Here is a 23487-nt window from a genome sequence, read left to right as displayed (position 1 = left end):
TAACGGCATTTTATCTTGACTTGAGTCCACTACCTGCACGTCGGGATGAGTGTCACAATGAGTATCTGGTTGTTTATCAACAGGGGAGGGGGTGAAAACACAGAAATATTACCTGTATCTTCGTATTGGTTATAATCCAAATCACTTTCAATGTCACTATCATATAACACAGTGTTAGCAGCACCTAAAACATCGCTGGTCAAAAGACCGCCATATTTGAATTGTTTACTTGACCTTTTCTCACTGTCTGATTCGCTGCTTTTCTTTCGTTTTTGTCTATCTCTGTGCTTTTTTCCACGACCCATGTATACTATCCGATTCTTGTAACATTCATACTGTTATTACACAAAAATATATCCAAAATGTTGATTTTAAACACTTTAAATCCAATATTTTAGTGGGGTTTTACCGAGGCTTTACCACCATAACTCGCTTACGTCACTGTTAATATCACTGTTACGTCACTGTACATTATTTGTTTAACATTTTGGTTAATTTCTTTTCCGCAAAGGTTATTATTTCATAATTTCAAATGGAATAAAACCAAACGTTTTCTTAAAGTTGAAACATACATAACATGGTACCATTTCACATAACGCCCAACAAATACTGAATATTGCAAGGACATTAGACAGGAGTTTTAATATATATTTAGATAATAATATATTACTTTAAACACATCATTTGTAAGGATAACAAAATTATTCAGAGCAGTATGGATGCAAATTGGTTTCAAACGTTTGTGAAAATTATTTGATAAACTAGTAATTCTTTGATAATGCGCCAGTGAAATAAACTTCTAACATTTATTTGGTTATGAAATATCTTACAGGCAGGTGTAAATAAAGAAGGTGGTTGCACATCTTTACGTCTGTTCTGGTTTAACGTATGAAGTTTCCACAAATATTATTTTGCACAATGTTGAAAGACGCTCTTTTAAAAATGCGAAAGACTAAAGCGCAAATAATATTGGATGTTTTAATATACCACTCAGGTACGTTATTTTACTTTTCAAAATTCTTATGCTATATGTTTTAAAACGTTTAATTAATGTTTATTTCTGATGTTCTTTATATTCTTTTAAACTGCATTTTATTTCAAATTGTTACAAAACAAACTGGTTCATATCTATTATACATGAAAGTAAATCTAATGCGTAATGGATCACTTGTATAAGAAAAAAACTTCTGATTTCATGGATAATTTAAGTGTTTCTGTTACATGAATAAAGATAACCAAACAATATTATAACATGCTAAATTAACCAACCCCATTTTAAATGATTAAATCATTCAGTTAGATAAGATATCAAGAAAAACAAATATGGTAGATTAGAAAAAAATAAAAATAAAATGATCGTTAAATAAAGTATTTATCTATATCTAAAATACATTTGTACATATAGTTGCAAGCATGCAGATATTTAAAATTATGCACAAATTGCCAACAAAAATCGATAAATAGATATATAGATAGATGTGCCAGGTAAAGAAGCGTTTAACAAATGACATTTAATTGTAAATAAAGCTCTAAGTACAATGTTCATTTATATATTTTGCAAATTTGAATACAGTTGATGAGGATTTTCTACATTTAAAGTTAATATGTAATGAAAAAGTAAGTTAGTGAAAGATAAGCATGAACATTGATATGCAAATGAAACAGAAATATGCATCATAACATAAGCTTTACTGTGACACTTGTAATATTTTTTTGAACAAAAAATTGTTTGCAAGAACATAACTTTTGTCTTCTTGAGATTTTTGCAAGAACTTGGGGCTGAAATCAATAAAAAAATTGCTCTGCGTTATCATACTCGAAATTTCAAATCACACGGAGAAAGTTCTTCGTAATAATTAAAAATCGAGTTCTTAAACTGTTCTATTTTTACTGCAAAGTTACTTGTTAAAATTTAAAATTTACTGAATTTGAAAACTTACTTGCATCTGCGAATATAATGTTAACTTAAAATACAAAGAAGGCATAGGGTTAAATCATCAAATACATTAAACGAAATGCATGTTTTAACTACATATTTTATTATTGTTTTTTTTCGTATACATCCGGTACATACGAAGGTATCAATATTTAGCCGCACTTTGATTTTTTGGCAGTATGCACTGCAGCTGTATACACGTTTTCCCATTCTGATGGTCTTATATGTTAGATATGAAATAGCATTTACAATTACCACACTTATTTATTTACAAAAATATAGAAATGTTTTATTGTTTTCAAGTTTTAGAGTACTTTATATAATTAGCGTCAAAAAGATGACTTATGTAAGACAACTCATTTGCTCTGTCTTGACAGTGCTAATTTCCGAAAGATTTTGAAATATCTTTCAGTGTGCAAATATTCATTTATCTGAATGTTAATAGCATGAAACAAACAAATCAGTTCATTTATTTTCTACTTTCTTGTAGATCTATTTGAAATAATCGATGAATATTAGATAAAGTATTTATTGAAATGATATGTAAAACCAATAATGGAATGAATGAAACAGCAACATAGCTTTCCTTTTCAATTTTTGGCGATTTAATACATTTTATTTCAAAAATAAAATGTAAGACGTGCTATGCTCAGTTTTCCGTTTTCCTATTTGGAAATATGGACACTTACAAAACAGTATACATAAACATATATTTTCATGTTTATATGTATTAAAAGTATTGAGTGTTAGGTTTTAAAACCAACATACTAGTTAATACAGTAAAAGTAATATAAAAAAGAAAGTGATTTTCAAACAAACGATTTTTTGACATTTATGATTGCAGATAGACAAGCATATAACTTACGTTCAGTTAAGGAAGTAGTATACCATCAAATTTGAATGTGCGCACGTCCAACCGGAAGCAGAATGTGATCATTACGACAACATTTGCGACAAATAAAATGCTTTTGTATATTCATTCTTATGGACAACCAGATAAATCTATTCGATTTGATGCTAAATGGCTTAGTTTATATATGGCTTTTATTCAGTTACCATGAAATTTGAATGTGGACATGTCCAATCGGAAGTAGAATGTGATCATTACGAGAACATTTACGACAAAATAGAAGTTTTTCGTATATTCATTCTTCTTGACAATTACATAAATCTGTTTCCGATTTGATGCTTAATGGTTTAGTTGATATGTAACTTGTGTTTAGTTAAGGAAATCTTATACCATAAACTTGAATGTGCGCATGTCCAACCGGAAGTACTATGTGATCAGAAGGAAAACATTTACGACAACTAAAGTTTTTGTACATTCATTCTTCTGTACAATTATCAGTCGTCTCGATTCGTTTCATTTGATACTAAATGGTTTAGTAATAACGAAATAATAAATAAATTACGTCAGAAACGCTACAAAACATTGTTGTAGAAAAATAACGACGTCATAGACGTCATGCCGTTACGAGTCACTGACCGTGCAAAATGAATAGCTTTTGTCTTGAAAGTACGTGACTTTGAGGATTTTTTTATTTGAAGCTACTTAAAATAGCCTAATATTTTTCATGCATCTTCCATTTTGATTACAAATCAATATTTTGTAACAAATAAAAGACCTTAACTTCGCTGAAAATCACTGAACCAAAACATGTTGATGATATGTATTATTAGGGATGGTACTGATAACTCCTGTAAGGTTTGGTTGAAATCCGCCCAGTGATATAGGAGAAGAGGCCAAAACATAATGAAAGTGGATGAAACAAGGGTCATAACTCCGCTGAAAATCATCAAACTGAAAAATGGCGATGATATGCACAATGAAGTATGGCACTGATTACTATTGTACGGTTTGGCGGAAATCCGCCTGATAATATGAGAGACGTGGCCACATCGGTAAGTTTGATGAATAAAGGGCCATAACTCCGCTGAAAGTCATTGAACATTCACAACTAGGCTTGGCAATGATCATTCTTGTGTGAAGCTTGAAGTAAATCCATTCAGAGATGTGGAGAAGTTGCGTGGACTTACTTTGTGATAGGCAGACGGACAGACGGAATTGACAGCCAGACGAACAACACTTAATCAATATGTCTCCCTCACTTTATGTGGGAGACATAATCATTCGCCGAGAGAAGATATCGTGATTGGGTATGCAACAGTTTTATTTTATATAAAACAATATAATCAAAACAAAAGTGCATGCAACTCCAATTATATGTTTCATTTTTTGCAAGTCGTCTTTATTCAGTTGCCTTGTGTGTGGCGAAATCGTTATAAATAGAAACTAATGCTTTGACTGGAATGTTGGAGTCTCACAAAATATGTACTGTAAACATACATACATGTAAATATATGCTTTTTTGTGAACCATGGTGGTTGTTACTGGTATTTTTTTCTCTCTTAAAACCCGTGATATCAAAATACAAATAATAACCATATATTAAACTAATCTACTTCAAGTTAGTAGTGTTCGGACTAGATAAGAACAGCCAAGTGATCAGTAATTGACTAATAGTCAAAGCATAGGAAATTATGCTAGGAAACTATGCATAGGAAACTATGAATTTTCAATCTGTTGAAAATTTGCTACTAAAGCCTCACTATAAATAATAAATTTGCCGTTCACCGGAAACTTCAGTTTTGTTATACTTTTGGGTCCATTGGGATCCCGGAGTCCATTCAATATCTGTGTAATAGAGTTCCGTTAAGACGGTGCTAGGGGGCTTGAAGGGTGTTGCACTTTCCATTACCTCTAATGAATAGACTCAATTTAAACCGAGTCTGCTATTATTTTGCTTGGTTGCATTCTATGTTTCCAAAGGATCTTCTTATAGATTTTATAGCAGTAAATCACTCTGCAATTTAGACGGATATTGCCAGAATATTTTTCAGATTGCAGATACCAATATCATTGCTTTGGACGAATTATGTATGTACAGTACCCTAACTGTTTTGCTCAGGTTAAAGAACAACATAAAGGAAGTGGCTAATGATCGAGTATCATCAGTCGTATTACTAATTTAAACGCACAATAGGAAGTAAAGTCTTAATGATACTTTGTTGTTCTCATATCTACTTGAAGATATTGCTAATGTATACAAATCGTTCGACATGGGGTTTTAAACATTATATTGCAAATACAAATGTATATGATGAATTAATTTTTCTACGATTTATGATCGTAGAGTTTGTTAAACACATTAGCGTTACATCTAGGAGATAAAGTATATATTAATGAATATTCCACCCAATGTTTATTTTGACATATTGACTGGAAATTGAGCCAAAGACCTGTAGAGATTTTCTTCTTGTAAAAAGCGGTTAATGAATAATACAATTTGTACGCTTTTGCATGTTGTGTTGGTGAAAAGGGACACATAGGTAGGAAACGTGTTTGAAATCATGTCAGCTACAAAGGTCGGATAGTAGGTGCGTACGACTCGGATCATTATATTTGCACCTACCTTTTATACTTTGTGTCTATGTGTCACGTTCAATTTCAATTGTGTCTATATATTGCTTCAAACTATTATGTTGATATTACATTTTAATATGGTATTAATACGATGTGTTGCTTCAGAATGATTTATTCATATTTACCATTCATGTGAAAAGGATGAATATATGAAACTTACTATGTGTAAGTTTAACATTAACAATAATATAATGATGTAACATTGAATGAACCAAATTGGAAACTATGTCAAATAGAGGTATACGGATACATCGCCAGGTTGCAGTTCAAGTATCAGTGGATATTGTTATTTGGTTTTCCGGTAAGTTAAATGGGTATCTTTACTTGCTCATTGATCGCAAGTATGTTATATTTTATTTCTGTATATTATGGATATTTACACCCGTTGCTAATATTAAGAATAATCGAGTTCATATACTGGCTCCAACAATTTTGAAATTAAGAAAAATAGAACAAATGTTCTAGTTTCGCTATATAACCGTCTATTTAAATGGACATTCCAAGTATTTAAGAACAATTATGATACCTTTTTAGCCTAATTTAGTTAAGTGTATTTAAGAGTAAACTGTTCTCGCTTTGAGTCATAAGCACTGAAAATGATACTAAAATCCTATTTTTTTACATAACGGACGACCCGTAAGAATGTTGAAAACAATGCATACTTACTGGCAAAGTTTGACAATATTGCCAGAGTGATGATTGCAATAAATTTCAAATACCCTAGCAGGTCAAAAACATGTCAAAAACTTCTTTGCTAACTGGACACTGAGGTAATTATTTTAAAACATAAATCAAACAATAACGTTACTTCTTAATGTAGCTCAGAGACGAGTTAATCATATTAATCATATGGCGGGAGCCATCTGGCCATCGCACAATGAAAGATAGGTTATATTACAAACTGATAATAATAATAACAATTAAAATTTTGATGTAGAGCATCAAATCGCCGGAAAACTGAATTAACAATCAGGTTAAAAGATCACGAAATTTAATGATATACATATACTCCATATCGACAAAATTTATTACGTGATCCGAAACAGGTAAACAGAGAGTTTCCCAGCCAGTGTCTTTATACATACATACCACATGTACACATTGCAAAGATTAATTAACTAGTATCATCTTGAAAAAACAACATACACAAATTTAATTAAGTTTCAGTTGTTTTTGAAAGCACACATTTTTTATTTACCCAGCAATACAGCTGCATTGTCCGTTAAAACGTTTGATTCTTTTAGACAATGTATGTGGCATTTTTCCTCTGACTTCGACAGCATTTTGCTTTTCGAAGGAACTCATTGTCTGTTTTACAAACAAACGCATCGTGTACGTAACTTTCAATAAAAAATGTATCCTTTTTCAAAGACCCTGTTTTATTTGCCCTTTCTTTTATGTAATAAGCAATATTTTAGTATTCCATTTACTTTTTACTCCAATTCAAAGAACTGAAATTATGTGTAGAATGTTGTAAAGACTGGATTCTGTGTAGGTTAAGGGTCTAATTGTTTATTTATTAGCAAGTGATAAGAAATAGATGAACAGTGGTAATTAATCTGACATGGTTGTACACCCGTTTTAGGAATAAGGTCAGTAATTTGGTCGAAAATGTGCTTCCGTGGTGTAGTTCCGTGGTGTAGTCGAAAGAAGTCCATAACAAATAGATCCTAATTTTCCCATTTTCTGCGCAAATTCGTGTAGAACGAGTGCTTTAATCACACTTTTTCGCTACTAGAATACATTCTGCATGAAATGAGACGGTTTTCATGTTCATACAACCCACATGGCAAGTTTTGCTGATCGAAACCGGAAGTAGGTGTTTATTGCGCGGAGGAGAGCAAATATGCGCCATTTTTAGGGTAGCAGACCGCAACTGACTGGCATTTCACTAGGAACTATTCAATCCCCTATTTTCTTTTCATTTTTTCGTTAATTTGTGATAGAACTTTCATGAAAAATTGGTGTAGGAAAAAGTGATGTTCTCTAAAGATACGTAAAGACGACATGAAGTTGTTGTTTTTTATATGAAACAAAGAAGGATTTGAATTACTGACATTTAATCTGTAAAGGCATTCTCTCTGCAGTGTAGTGAGAATGTTTACCTGTTTCAGATCACGTGATAGGGCTATTGATACGGAATATAGGGATAAGTTCTTAATACATTCTTCCTATTTTCCAAAAAAGCTATCTTTTGAAAATAAAAAAAAAAATCTTATGCAATTTTCAGCTCCTAATTCCTTTATGTAAGCCTTTCATTAACTGCCTTATTTTTCTTTTATTTACAATATGATTTTTTTCATTGTCACATTTTAATAACTTCTCCTACCAGCTGCAGAATCTTAAAGCGCATCAAATCAGGAAAGTCTAATACGTATCAGTTGTTCTAGATCAAATATAGTCGCCAGTTTCTACCGGCGACTAATAATAACTGCGGCAAGAGTTGTCGTTATTTATGATCATATGTATCTCAAAATTTCATTTACCTAAAAAAAATAACATCACATAATATATCGATTATACATGTTAGTAAAATAAATTTTGGTAACTCGAAGAACTTTTGTGAGCCTTTTTTATTATGTTTTCCTAACTTTGAAAATGTAACGTTCTATCTCTAGACTTATATAAAAAGAATGATTTATTCCCTCATTTGTCTTATTGAATGTTTCTGTTTATTGGTGATACCATTTAAAAAAGGTTAACATACGTTCGTTATGTGAATATGACAGCTAGTTTGACATTTAATTTTGAAGCTTAAGATGATCAGTTTAATGAAATATCACCAGTTTTCAAATGAGCTTTCTAAATATTTATATAATTCTTTTCTATCTCCTTGGAATTCGACAAATGTTTTAGTTCATTATTTGTGCATGCGGTTTCTTCCGTCTTTTCCACGTGTTGAACAATCATAATAAGTAAAAAAAACAGAAATATTCAGAATTATTTAGATAGCTGAATGTACAAATATTGTGTTAATCTTAGGAATGTCTACATCGTTCAAAATATCGGAAATAATTATGCCAAAATTATAGGAAAATTTCGTTCTAAAGAAAAGAAATCAATCTTATCATAATATGCACTTGCTTGCACATCCAGATTTGCAAAAACCTTTATTTAATTGCCTTCGGTGATGTCTAAATCATTTACGAAGAAAACACAGTAAGACTTGCATATGATATACATTCTAGATCCAAGCCTCTGAGACCATCCCCCCACCCTTAAATGCTTTGTGTTATACAGTAGATTTAATTCAACGTCGGGCTAATATTTAAGATTAGCACATTTATACTTTTGTCTGTTTAAGCCGGCTACAATAATACCAACATAAACATGGAATCCGCTGCAGAATCGAGTTATACAATGATTTACTCAGATTTTCTTCTGTCAATATAATGTTAATACATGTGATTTACTTTATTTACATTGAGCTATTCATATCCTAATAATTTATTTTTAACGGCAACATAAATGACACTTGAAAATTTGCATACCCTTAGAGCAATACATAAAACTTAAACAAAAAATTATCCAGTCATAATCATAATGCGAGTTTATTCATATTAAGACACCCTACCAGTTTTTAAAATTATTTGAAATTTTGTAAAGGATAAATGAAGCTTTTCTCATTTAATATTTAATAAACACGTGAATAAAAGTTTAACTTTATGTTAAGGAAGTGCCTCTTCCTGGGTTTATGAAATGCACAAGCCACATGGCAACTTTCGAGCCTTTTTGACAGAGAAAGACGCAATGTGCCCCTTCCGGACGTCATTCTATGTACTAAAGTCTGTCCCACCTAATTTTGGACCTCAACTTTGGGCTGATATGAAGAAATGAAACGGGATCAAAGATCATAAAACTTGTTTTTGTGAATAAAAAAAGTCACCCTTGACAATTTCAAGGATTTTTGCAAGAATCGTCTGGTTTTTCCATGCGGCTAAATTTTCATTTCTCTATTGGAATTCGCTGTTGTTTATTTCTGGTCGCCATTGCCAAATATTCTCTATTTTGGAGAACGTGCATCATGTCTTATATTTTTTTATATATTAACATATGATACGTCAGCATCTTTCTCTGTAACATTTATTTTGCGGAAAGCTTGTAATTCCCCAAAACTATGGTTCGCCTTAATATAACTGAAATTATTCCCGCACTGTTATTATCACTTAATACTATATTGTAACAATCATATTTTCTGTATCATCGGCAGCTAAACTTCGGGCGAGTTCGTGCGTTTCCGCGCGCGTCCGGAAATACCACGGACACGGCAAATAAAGAATAATACAAAAATCACCAACTTTTAAACGTCTAGGGAAGCAAGAAGACATTAAAATAATTTCAAAATAAAAACATATATAAAAAGTTTATTGTCTGTAGAATACTTCAATAGGATAATAAATATTCTCAAAATATGAATAAAGTGGCTACAGGGAAAAGAATAAGATACGTATCACAGGTTTTTGCTTATTTTATTCAGTAACTATATGCCGTAAACAGAGACTGATAGTGATGTTTTATAATCGCCAAGGGAAGCATTAATTCTTCATTTTAGATAAATAATTTTTATATCTTTGTAAAGAGAAAAGAATGACGAATACTTCAATAGGATAATAAATATTGTGTGTTCATTCTAATTAAAACAATATTTGTTCAAACTTTTTTTCCTTCTTTGTTTCTATTGGAAAATATCAACCAGATGAAAATCGATATCGCACTACCAGGTGATTTCAAGGGGGGATAATTTTACCGATAAGACGACAAATTTTACCTAATTGTTGATCATGTTGAAGCTAGTTATATATATATATATTATATATTATACCACATTTATATAGCACTCTTTTCATGCACTTGTACACGTTCAAAAGTGCTTTACAGAATAAATTGCAAAAATACAAACAAATACGTATACAAAGATAATGCATTCCACATTAACAAAAATCATGAATGAAAACAAGTATAATTAAAAAAAAAAAAAAAAAAAAAAAACAAGATAAAAGAAAAATAAATAAAAAAAAAATAAATGTATCGGTCAGTTAACAAAATATTGTACAAAGAAGTGGGTTTTGAGCAGGCTTTTGAAAGCAGCTAGCGTGTCAGCTTCCCTGATCTTGACAGGAAGAGAGTTCCAAAGCTTTGGAGCAGAGCACGAAAAGCTGCGATTGCCATACATCATGGTATTAGATTTTGGCATAACCAGTGACAGCGTGTCTTGCGATCTTAGGGTCCTGACCGGTTTATACACTTCTAGCATATCCCTAATATAGGCAGGGGACTGATTGTGTAACGCCTTAAAGGTGTGGGTCAGAACCTTGTACTGCACCCTGTATTTCACTGGCAACCAGTGAAGCTCCTTCAGAACCGGTGTTATATGATTGCGACGGGGCGTCTTAGTGATTACGCGAGCTGCAGTGTTCTGGACATGTTGCAACTTGTTAAGTGTGCTGTTTGGTATACCACTTAACAAGGCATTACAGTAGTCTAACCGTGAAGTAACCAGGCTGTTTATAAGGGTTTTTGTGGCATCACTGGTAAGATACCGTCTGATGTGACCTATTCTGCGAAGTTGTGCATATCCAGCCCGGCATACCGAGTTGACTTGTTGTTCCATATCCATACCGCTGTCAAATACTGTTCCAAGATTCCTAACACATTTCGTGGATTTTATCACAGAATCACCGACCTTCACAGAAACGTCATCAATGTACTTGGAGTTACGCTTTGATGTCAATAGCATTACCTCAGTTTTGTCAGCATTGAGCTTCAGCATGTTGGAATTCATCCACGAGACAATTTCAGTCAGACAGCTCTCAATGCGGCGCAAAGCTTCACTTCTGGCCACAGCCTCTATCGGCTTAAAAGATAGGTATAATTGAGAGTCATCAGCGTAGAAATGATGAAGAAGTCCATGACGTCTGCATATGGCACCCACGGGTTTAGTGTACATGATATAGTTCTTTGGACCAAGCACTGATCCCTTGGGCACACTGTATTTCATCAACGTAGGCGTCGACAACTCACCATCAACGCATACAGTTTGATAGCGGTCACTAAGATATGATGACATCCATGCAAGTGCTTTGTCTGTGACTCCAAAATGATGTTCGAGCCGGTGTAACAGTGTTTGGTGATCAATCGTGTCGAAAGCCGCAGAAAGATCGAGTAGCACGAGGACTGTTACAGAATTTTGATCGAGAGATGAGAGGATGTCATTCTGTACCTTTATCAAAGCCGACTCAGTTGAATGAAACTTTCTGTAAGCAGACTGCAGTCCCTCATGTAGCTCATTTTTACTCAAGTGCCGCTCAAGACGCGCATCTACTACCTTTTCTAAGATTTTTGAAATGAAAGGGAGGTTAGATACAGGCCTGTAGTTTTTGAGAATGTTTGGTTCAAGACCTGGTTTCTTAAGCAGGGGTCTTATCCTAGCACTTTTAAACTCTTTTGGTACATAACCTAATTCCATTGATGTATTTATGATGTTTGTTATCAGCGGCAAGAGCTCATCGAGACATTTCTTCAGAAGCCATGTTGGTAAAGGGTCAAGTTCGCAGGACTTGTTTGGAGATTTTTGTATAACTTGTTCTACCTCTTCTATCGTTGTAGGAGCCAAATCAATAAGACAGTTTGCTACTTCTTGGTGTTCTGGACAATGCAAGTCTACTGAATCACGATCAGTTTGGCTATGCGAAATAATATCATTCCTAATGTTCTCAATTTTCTCAGTGCAACTACGAAATTTTCGACTGAATATCTATATAAAGTTTGAATTGTTACAAATCATTTTTTACGGAAACCCTGTTTTGTTTGTTTGTTTGTTTTTTTTTTGTTTTTTTTTTTTTGGGGGGGGGGGGGGGGGGGGGGGGGGGGGGGTAGGGGGTGCGTTCAACGTGTTTTTTTGGTTGAATTTACAATTAAGCTATGTACTGCCCCGTTTGTAATAGAATTTAATGTTTCGTATACGTAACTTTTGGCGAAAAAACAACAACAACAAAAACTTGTGTTTTATATCATAGAAAATGAAAGTAACTGACGCGCTTGAACATGCATCTTTTATCTAGCTGAAGAACAAAATACCCCTTCAAAAGGTCATATGAGTCGCGCCATAAGAAAACCAACATAGGGCATTTGCGACCAGTATCCGCGCAATCTGGTCAGGATCCATGCTGTTCGCTAACGGTTTCTCTAATTGCAATAGGCTTTGAAAGCGAACAGCATGGATCCTGACCAGATTGCGCGGATGCTGGCCGCAAATGCACTATGTTGGTTTTCTCATGGCGCGGCTCATATTTTTATTTTGTCTATAGATCTACCATGCCTATCAATAGCATAAAAATGTTTAACATGCCGCCACTCTTAGTCTACTTTGGATTTCTCTGAACGGCCGAGCATGAGAAATAAAGATGCGAGGATGGAATTGAATAATTGGTATTATGTTATTATAAAGAATGATGGCAATTATTAATTTGTTTACCGTAGTCCCTTATACTAGGCGGTTGTCTCAAATTGAAATATGTATATTTTAATTCATTAATTGCATTGAGGAATAATGTTTTACCTAGATCGAACGGTCACTAAAATAGTGAACACAAAGATATCAGAAAGCACCAGTCAGTACACAAACATGTATTCATGATATTTAAAAACAACCTTTTAACAAACTGTTATCAACCGAACTTTTGATACGATTATAAACAACAGTAACACATAATGAAAATTAGTTAAATGGGTTGCGCGCATCTCCGCTGTCCCCACCTCTGTTATGATATCTAACGGCTGAAACAATGATACCATGGATACGCACTTGACTTGAGACATGTATTTATTTTACGTCAATGCAGTATCCAGAAAAAAAAGCTGAAACCCTGAAACGGAAATAACTGATTAATTTGAAGTAAAATGTTAATTCAGGGGCTTCTGTGCAAGAAAATCCTACAAGTTTTGAACAAAGCCATGGCTGTTATTCAACAATAAATATATTAGACGTCGCTAACTGTGAGTAAATCCCCAAATGACGTTTGTATGGAAGCCGCCATATTGAAATGGACGTCGCGTCATTTTACAATGCAAGTCTATGGGGAAAAACATAAAATCTTGATTTTTTACTTCATTTTACATTTTTTCAAAAAAAAATGAAAAAGGTGCCTAGAGATATTAACCGTCTGGTATTAACGATGTCATTTTACACAATTTTATATACAGTATAAATAAATTATCGGAGGTCCAAAATTAGGTGGGACAGACTATAGTGCATAATTACCAATTTACCGCCAACCAGCTGGATAACTTCCACACATGGAACACACATTTACATCAAAAACGGGGTTTAAGTTGGGCAAGTAATTCAAAACAATAGTGATCTTATATTACAAAATGAAACAAATACTGTATGTTATATTTACGCTTCATTTAGATACACAAATATACCAACATTCTGCTATATTTAAGTAAATTGAGCGAAAGGTTGACGCGCCAATTGACAAGTTAATGCAAAACATACAACAAGTTACAAGATTTGTGAATTTTCTGACAGCAAAAACATTTACTTTGGACTTCAATCTGCACTTGTGTGAATGGAGATAAAATGTCATAAATCAAGAGTTTACAATAAGATATATCTATAATTCAGTGAGACAAGAAGTTGTCTATTGTTGTTTTTTCTAACTGGTTACATGTCCATGTTCATTTAATGTTAAAACGAACATTTATATACATTTTGAAAAGTCAGTGTGTATGATACATATGATGTTGTACACCTAATATCAAGGCTAAATGTATAATTTGTTTTCATAGCTCAACCTACTAGTATTTCTAATTTGGAACAGATACAGATTGATTACATCATTTAACAAATGATTATTCCATCATTTAACAAATGATTATTCCATCATTGCTCATCGTGATTATATTATTTTGTACATTTTGATTTGATTTGTGAGTGAAATGTACATACATAATATAGCGCCTTAAAACCAAGAAAAAGTTGCTACATTACATAAATTATGATATATCTTCTAGCGTAGTTTTCCCTGTTGCGGTTCATTCTTGCTTTTTTCCCTTCCCACAACACCCCTACCCTTTTCTCTACCTTATTTGCAACTTTAGCATCTCTCATATAATTAGAATATACTTGAAATTTTGAATTATAGAGTGTAGTGTAACTTTGACCTACGCATTCTGTTGTTTATCACTTTAAAATCAGTCACCATTTAAAAATGGATCAATTCAGTACCTACTACAGTTGGGATTAACAGAAAATATGAAAATAAACTGAACCACTTTCAATCATTACAAGTCTAGCTAAGATATTCACATTTATCGTCATGAATATTGTAGTTATACCTATATTGCATTTACGGGACATCAAAACACCAAAAGCAGTCAACTTGTATATATTGTATATATATTTCTGCTAAGTTTAAAGACAAATCAGCAGAAGCGCTTTAATTGAATTGGATTGGAAGATTATCGGCTGTACATCTATCTTCGACATAATAATAGTTTAATCACATTCAGGAAACCAAATCTTAGGGGTACTTTGCCAAGGGGACATCTACTTAAATGTTGGATATAGTTTAATAGTTTTAAGATATATCGAAAAGTATGATATATAATATATTTACGTGCTCAGATTTCTTATAACGCATTATGTTTGGTAAAAACATTAGCGTCACATTTCAGAGTATAAGGTGTATAATGATCATTCCCGTGTCTAAAGTAGAGCAAGTTTCCGTGTAGTTTGACGTATTGATTGAAAATAGAGCCAAACATATCTGTAGAAAAACTAACGCGGTTAATGAATAATGTAATTTGCACGCTTTTACCTGTTGTGTTTGTGAAAAATTACAAAAAATAACGCGTTTCAAACGATGTCAGTTTTCAAGGTTGGATGTGTTGCGTATAACATTTTATCATAAATATTTGCGTCTTTTTGTTGCTCCATTATATTTTATTTACAAACTATTAATATTACTTGTGTCTGTGTTTTGTTTCAGAATAATGGATTAATATTACTTTTATTAATGTGTTGCTTAAGGACATTTTATCAATATTATTTGTGTCTATGTGTAACTTCGGAATATCACGTGAATATTACTAATATCAAAGTGTTGTTTTAAGATAGAATTGAGGTGTCACATAAATATATGTAAGATAGACAACTAAGGTATTATTATATGGAAATATTTACTGAATCAAAATGGAAACTATGCCAAAAGGTACTATTTGGTTGCGTCATCTGATTATAGCTCAAATATCAGTGGATGTTTTTATTTGGTTTGCTGGTAAGTTATTGTTTTTATGCAGATCATATTTTGCCTCCGTTTTGAAGTTATCTGAAAGTTCTAATACATCCGGAAAACTTATTAAATGGCATTTTGATTGTATTCTCGAGACTTGTACAGAATTCTGTCATGCAAAATTATACAAATTGTAATGCATTCTAATATGAAAAATCCATGAATATTTTCGTTAATTACGTCACGCCGGTATATTATTGTATTACCATGCACCTTTGATCTCAAGTGTTGAAGTCAAGCCATCTTACTATATTTGGTAGCATCAATACGCTATGAAATAGTACGTCCCTATGTTCTTTAACTTCTTTTCATAAAAGACATATAACAATCGAAATAATATATAGCAGAAAAACATATTTTAATATATCCAGTTATTCGCTGCGTGTACAATTCATTCTGCAATCTTGTGAAATTATTCCGCAAGTGTATAACCTCTTCGTCTTGGTTCGATATGAGCCGCGCCATGGGAAAACCAACATAGTGGCTTTGCGACCAGCATGGATCCAGACCAGCCTGCGCATCCGCGCAGTCTGGTCAGGATCCATGCTGTTCGCTAACGGTTTCTCTAATTGCTATAGGCTTTGAAAGCGAACAGCATGGATCCTGACCAGACTGCGATGCGCAGGCTGGTCTGGATCCATGCTGGTCGCAAAGCCACTATGTTGGTTTTCTCATGGCACGGCTCATATATTATTTAAGCTATTTCTTAAATCAAGAAATAAAAACAAAATATACATTTTCCCAGTTTCATTTCAGTAGTACAATCATCTAATACCAATTAAATCTTGAATATTCATAGTTGGAACAACACTGACCTAGTTCATTTTAAGACTAAGTGACTTTTCGTGTAAACTGTGCTCTTTTCAGTGAAACATAAGCTTAAATGTTCTGTTAATGTTATCTTCATATTAATTATGCCTTTTTGTTCCAAACTTAAGCATGGAATAAATACTGCACAGTTACGAAGCAAAAGAGACTTAGAAGTTAAACAAAATTGTGCGAAATATGATTTCAGTGTATTATCGTTTCAAATTTGCAGGGCAAAACAATTTTGCTGTTTGGGCATTGATCTAAATATATTTAAAGATCTCACAAAAGTCAGGCAATAAATCATTTCAACAACTGGCGGTGACATAGAAATAGTTAATCATATTTACTTCGCCAACTTTAAGATAATAAAACTAATAAAGTTAATGTTCACCTATATTTATTACATATATAAAATGAGATAATATGGTAAAATAATTGAATCGGTAAATTAAATATTTTACTAACCCTTTGTTACAAACAAAATACGGAAATGGTCTTTTATAAACCGATAACCATATTTCTTTTGCGTGCAATAAGTGAGTATTTTGAAGTATAAAATGGAAATGAATTTATTCGTCTCAAGTAGTCAAGTCAAGTCAAGTCAAATAGTTTATTTATGTCTCTTCATACGTATCGCATAATAAAACAACATTACAATATTTCAAAAATACGTATGCCTTTCTATACAGAAATATAAGAGACAATTTGATCTATACACATTTACATATTCTAAAACCTAATATTTAGTAAGATGACTAAAAAAGGAAAAAAAATATATCCCAAACAGTGATTTTTCGTTAAATAAAATCATTGTCTGGAGTTTAGATGCAAATAAGGAAACAATTTGTGTCGTATTAAAATTACCGGTAACTGTTAATCTAAGGAATGCCTTGAAGATGTAAAATATCGTGAATAATTAAGCAGTAGTGACAAGACACTAGTTTTTAAGTATTCCATATAACAGGGAAATTATGCGCTTTATTGCACTTAATTATTTCATTTTTAATCGAATTATCTTTATCTAATATGCTTTCTGTGATGACGTGTAAATTATCTATGAGAGAAGAGAATCACAGTTAGTTTATTGCTAACCCCTTCTGAAATACAATCTAATGCTTTTAATTAGGTAGTGGATCCGTAATGACAATCGATAATTTCCGTTCATATACATATTTTCCGAACGTGATTTCGGCATTTTCCGCTGGTTATGAAAAATATGTTTCCGTTATGACTAAAGGATGCCGAAATCGAATGTGGAAAATACACAATCGCACGTAAATTGCAGATTTTCATTACCTAAAAATGTTTGAAATGTCTTGAAAAACATATATAAGTTTCAATTATTTAATGTGATTTTTTTCCAAAAAAAAAAAAAAAAAAAAAAAAAAAATACATGCATATGATTAAGTTTCGATAAGGTCTAGTTATGAGTACATACGATTTTCGCTTCGGATGCATAACAAGAGTGGGCATTGTCATCTAAGATACGATTACCATACTACTAATATGGCATATCTTTTCTTTACAGTTGCAGTGCCTGTGTTATTCTTATTTCTACACGGCACACCGTATGATAGAGGGTTTTTCTGCGATGATGCAACCTTAAGTTTTCCGTACAAACAAGACAAACTATCTACATCTTTGCTGCTGGTAGCTGGCGTCATTGTATCTGTTTTAGTGGTTTGTATCATAACAGACTTTTATACTCTTATATCATTAAACAATGTGTCTGAAACTAATAAACTGAATTCTGAGGCGGGCATGCTGCTACTTGAAGTCCTTACATTTTATCGACAAAAGAGAGAGTTTTCAACGTATTTTTACATTTCATTGAAATGAAGCAATCTTTGCCGGTAAGACGGTTCGGAATGGCTAAAAGGTTGCCATTCACTCTGGTTAACTGTTTAGGCATATTATGTTAGTAACAACAATGCACAAGCGGGACGTTTAGCACTGTATGAAGATGAGCTGTGTTATTTTACTTTGCTTGTGGACATAAAATGTTAACTGTTCTGCGTGTAAAGTTACTTTGCTTGGCTGTCTTAACTTATAGATTGTAAATGTGTGAGAAATATGCAGACCATAATGTCTTACAGTCAAAATTAATATGTACTTTGCATACTTTATATGTACTCTATACTATGTTCTCTTATGCTTGAAGATTGTGATCATAGTAACATTAAACTTAAAACATTGTCAAAATGCTTTCTACTGATAGTTTTGTGTATTCTTTATATGATTACAGATTGTGATAACAGAGGTATTGAACAGTATCGATATAAAATGTCGTCGACAATGTCTTTCATCCGATGTAATAGTGCATTGTGTCAAGAACTATGCTATTTTCCTAGCTGGTTTCATTTTACAACAGTTTGTGGTAGAAGTCGTGAAAAGCAAGATGGGCGTATTGAGACCCAATTTTTTTGACGTGTGTAAACCACAGTTTAACATGTCAGTATGTCCAGGGTATGCTGTCTTATATATTTCGAACTATAAGAAGTTTCCAGACATAAAGTTTCTGCTATCACGTAGATTATATTTGCACTATACACGCTATCTTTCTATATTGTTAGAATGTCTCTCATTTAAAGATTTTTTTTTCTGATTTACATAAAACATTGTTTTCATCGTGAAAGAAAGTATAGAATTCATATAACAATGGTATTCAAAGAGATAACATTAAAATAATTAACTAAAATACCTATATGTCTATTTGATATCCACTTAAAAGCGCACACCTATTCTAAAAACAAAATAAAAAAGCAAGAAAATGTGTATAATTTCAGCTACATTACGAACTACACATGTACAGGCGATGATACTAAGGAGATACGGGACAGTCGACTATCATTCCCGTCCGGTCACTCTTCCTTATCAATGTATATAGCAGTTTACTTTTGTGTAAGTATGTTTTCTTTACTCTCTCTTTTTAAAAAAAATGACATGTAATTTATAACATAACAAATAATGTCTACTCTTTGTTACGAATGTCCAATGGTATGGATTTTTGTTGAAAATAAAACATAAACGTTTGGAAAAGGGCAATTCTAATTAACTTCATAAGCTAGTCATTGGCAGGTAAATGAATGAATTTATGTATAACATTTCAGATGTACATTGAAGATCGTTTGAAGATAAGTTTCTCCCGCATATTAAAGCTGTTTCTGCAAGCAGCTCTTATTTTTATAGCCATTCTTTGTGGTGTTGACCGGATCATAGACAATAAGCACCATCCATCAGATGTCGTTTCAGGATTTCTGTTAGGAGTTGTTGTCGCGGTGTTTGTGGTAAATATCAGTTGTAGTCTATAAATGTATCATTCACTTTTAACCCCGTATTCGTAAGTTGTCACAGGTTACATTTACATTGAATACAGCAGCAATTATACAAAAAAAAAAAAAAAAAAAAAAAAAAAAAAAAAATGAAGTCAAATCAATGTAGTTATCTCTGCTATGTGAATCGTAACATAAATTATGCAGTTCCAGAATTACCTATTTTTGCACAGAATTTTAAATTTTAATCGATTTTGCTCTCGACACAAAAATACAAAAAACGACCTTTCATCATATTCCACTCAAAACCATGATCATTAACTTAGAAATAGATTTAACTGACAGCATACTCACATTTGGATAAAGTAGAACATAAGGTCATGGCTCTGCATACGAAAGCGAAAATTGTATAATCAAAACGGAATTCAAAAGATAGATATGACATCGAAATGCTTGACACGTTATGGTTCAAAATAGGCTTGAAATATGTGGATCTGTTAAACCTTAAAACAAATATACGGACATATATATTTTTCTCCATATTATAGAACATATGTTAGTTAATCATTGTGAGAATTGTCATTGAAATTTGCAGAGTTGAAAATATTCTATGAGCGAAAAATGTTATCACAATTGTGTCCTAATATTAAAATTGTGAGAGGTCCAAATTTCTCAAATAGATCGAGCAAAAAAATATAGATAAATAAATAAAAAGGAATAAATAAATAAAACGCACGTACTTATTTTTAATTTGGCTAATTTCCAAAGTATGTTCTAATATTTTGAAGAATCAGGGTTGAATCAAATTAGAAATTGTAGAAAAAGTTTGACCCGAACGTGCAGAACTACACTGAATTTTTAGAACTAGATCTATATGATTTAATGACGTTTAAGCAAGAGAAAATTCATTATGCTAAAGAAACTCTTGTGATGTGTACATTTTTACATTGTTTTTTTTTTGTTTTGCAGTATTATAAAGTCGGGAAGAGTGTTTTAATATCGCCCTGTGCTACTGCAGAAATGCAAATCAGTAACAAATCATGTGACTGTTGCACATGTGGACAGACGCCGGAAGTGGAACCACAAACACCCATGCCGCTCTTACAAAATGAAGATTTGAATGGTTTCGGTTGCCAGAGCAGCACAGAAGTAAAAACGCACATATTATTAGACACACCTTTTAAAGCTCGACGTCATTTGTCAACACCAATAACACCTACATACAAAACAGAAGACGTAGTCTGACCTAATGTCACATGCAAAGGATAGTGCGATGCATTTCACAGACCGTCTGAATGTAGGAAATGATAAAACTTACTTCAGAATGATGTTTTTACGAAATGAACGCATATACATTTCCTTTGAAAAGTGTTAAGGAATGAGAATTACGTGCCACAATTTCGTGAACAACAAACATCTGTACCATGGAAAACATGGAGTGGAAATACGTATGATATTTCTTATATTGGTGAGATAGATGGATTAGTGTCACATTATTAAGAGATTTCCAAGGCAATCTGAATTTCCAATTTGTGCAAATTCCGGACATAAGACGGATGACTTTCATATTTTGCTGAAATTTGCATAAAACTAATTTCATTTACTAACATGATTTGCGAAAGCAATAAAAACTGGCAGATGTACAAATGAGTTGGAGTTTCTTTTGCTTTCAATTGTTATCATTACATAACACTTAGCAATGAAAATCGTGTTATAATTTATTATAACTGAGATTACATGTCAAATGTAAGATATTTATAGGCAATTCATAATCAGAAATAAAGTTTATAAAACATTTGATTTACTCCGGCAGCCATGATGCTGATACACAACAAGTTAGATAGTAGATATGCAAATATCTAAGTTTCCTTTACTTCTGTTGGTCGTAATGATTAAGCAAGTAAATTTTATTTTCAACAGTCCACGAGTCACCATCTATCATTTACAGCGAGTTGCACTTTATCTTCTGCAGGGGCTCAAAAGGTTGGTTACTTTAATGAACATCGATCAGGCCTGAACAACCCTTTTACAGGCACAGAAGATGCAGCGATTGCGAATTACTTGACGAAGTTAATTTATCAAAATGATAATAACAATTAATAGCGGAGAGGTATCTAACTATTAATGAATTTTACTCAATATGTTCACACATATATAAAATGTTCTGTCTGGCACTGGTAGTCATAATGACTGTATAATGTATTGTGTGCATGATTCCGATCAGTTGCTAGAATAACAAAGTTATGAGGCTTGTATGATAATTTTCGGAATACACTACGTACACACGTGAGAATTATTTTGTACTGGTTACATGTATTTGTTTCTTCTTGGTTGCCAATAGCTTAAAGTGTCGTGCTAATTTGAATGATCTCAAAGTGAAATAATTTTTTTATTAAAGTTAATCATACTGAGATAACTGTTTACTTCATTTCTAATTTAACATTTTATCAGTTCGGGTTATGTTGTTAGTAGACTTTTAACATTTTTCTATTGATTACTATAACTAAAGTTATCAAATTAACTTGGGTATTTTATTCGTCTCTCTGTTTCATACACCTTTGAAAAGGTATATTTAATCATAATGATGAAGTCTTCTCCATGAATTAATATTATTAATATATTATTGGACACGATATTTGATAAATTGTGCATATCACATGAAACAGACTGAACCAACACCAAATTCATCTGAGCCAATATGTGAAAATCAGGGACAATCCGAACACATCAAGGCCAGTATGAGAACAACTGACCAATACAGAATTCAAGCATTTTGGTTCGTTAGACTGTCAATTGATTTATATTTTTGTCTTATTTTTGTCTTCTCAAAATCGTATTGATACTTGGCTGCGGCCTTGGGCAAATACGGCTACCCTCGGACAAATAACAAGGCCAGTATGAACTATCGTTTGATTAATAACATTACATTACAGTGATACAGCGATTGTAAAGCAAATTCATAAAAGAAATAATTAAATCTGATGACTTTAAAAAATTGTAATTAATAGAGCTGATTACTGTAATTAGATACGATTAAGTCAAGTCTGCTTCACATACTCTGTAATTCAGTTTATTTTATATGATAATGCTATACTTAAAATAATTTCAAATTGGCCTTGGTATTTATTTGAGAGTGACAGAATTGGCCAATGTATATGTTCAGTCTGTGTCACGTGAGCGACAAAATTTATTTTGTATCATGTCGAATAACAGCCCCGTTACCTTTTATATACCACTGTATTATTTCGAAATGAATTGCATTCCTCAACCATTTTCTAAGAACGATAACTTGACAAGAATAAAAAATATTTTTGCGAAAACTGTTTAATGGCAGTAGTGGAATAGAAAGGAATAACATTTTAAAAAATAACAAATTAGATTTTGATAGGACTCTGAGGCTAGTCAAAGTCATTAAGTATTGATAACCTAAAATTTTACGAATATTCGAGTTAACGCGCCATTGTTTAATTGCATTACAAAACATGTCTATCCGTAGACTTCAATATATTAATTATTGAAACAGAATCTACCAACACTATATGTTTATTTATTTTGCCGGGTTTTACGTCACAATATTAGGCCAATGCAACTTTCAAGCTTCTGATGCTTATGGAAAACCGAAAGTACCCCCGTGCATTACTAAGGGCGGTCACTCGGGTAGAATCGACCATCTTCCGTAAATCAGCT

The 23487-nt window shown here is 32.6% G+C and overlaps 1 protein-coding gene across 3 annotated transcripts; it reads left to right on the top strand.

Moving 5' to 3' along the window:
* The first annotated feature begins 855 nt into the window (after nt 1-855).
* LOC123525388 (phospholipid phosphatase 1-like) lies at nt 856-21595 on the top strand. Of its 3 annotated transcripts, none has more exons than XM_053537905.1 (6): nt 856-994; nt 18057-18208; nt 18774-18994; nt 19315-19429; nt 19639-19815; nt 20770-21595. In XM_053537905.1, the coding sequence occupies exons 1-6, from the start codon at nt 889-891 to the stop codon at nt 21043-21045; spliced, it is 1047 nt and encodes a 348-aa protein (XP_053393880.1). In that variant the 5' UTR covers nt 856-888; the 3' UTR covers nt 21046-21595. The 3 variants fall into 3 exon arrangements, with proteins under 3 accessions (XP_053393880.1, XP_045160339.2, XP_045160338.2); XM_045304404.2 differs by lacking the exon at nt 856-994 and adding an exon at nt 5081-5721; XM_045304403.2 differs by lacking the exon at nt 856-994 and adding an exon at nt 15333-15703.
* Nucleotides 21596-23487: the final 1892 nt, after the last annotated feature.

Source organism: Mercenaria mercenaria, chromosome 3 (genome assembly GCF_021730395.1).
Source record: "Mercenaria mercenaria strain notata chromosome 3, MADL_Memer_1, whole genome shotgun sequence".
In the NCBI taxonomy this organism is placed as follows: domain Eukaryota; kingdom Metazoa; phylum Mollusca; class Bivalvia; order Venerida; family Veneridae; genus Mercenaria; species Mercenaria mercenaria.
The sequence above is the reverse complement of the archived record's forward strand: the minus strand, read 5'-3'. Positions and strand labels throughout refer to the sequence as shown.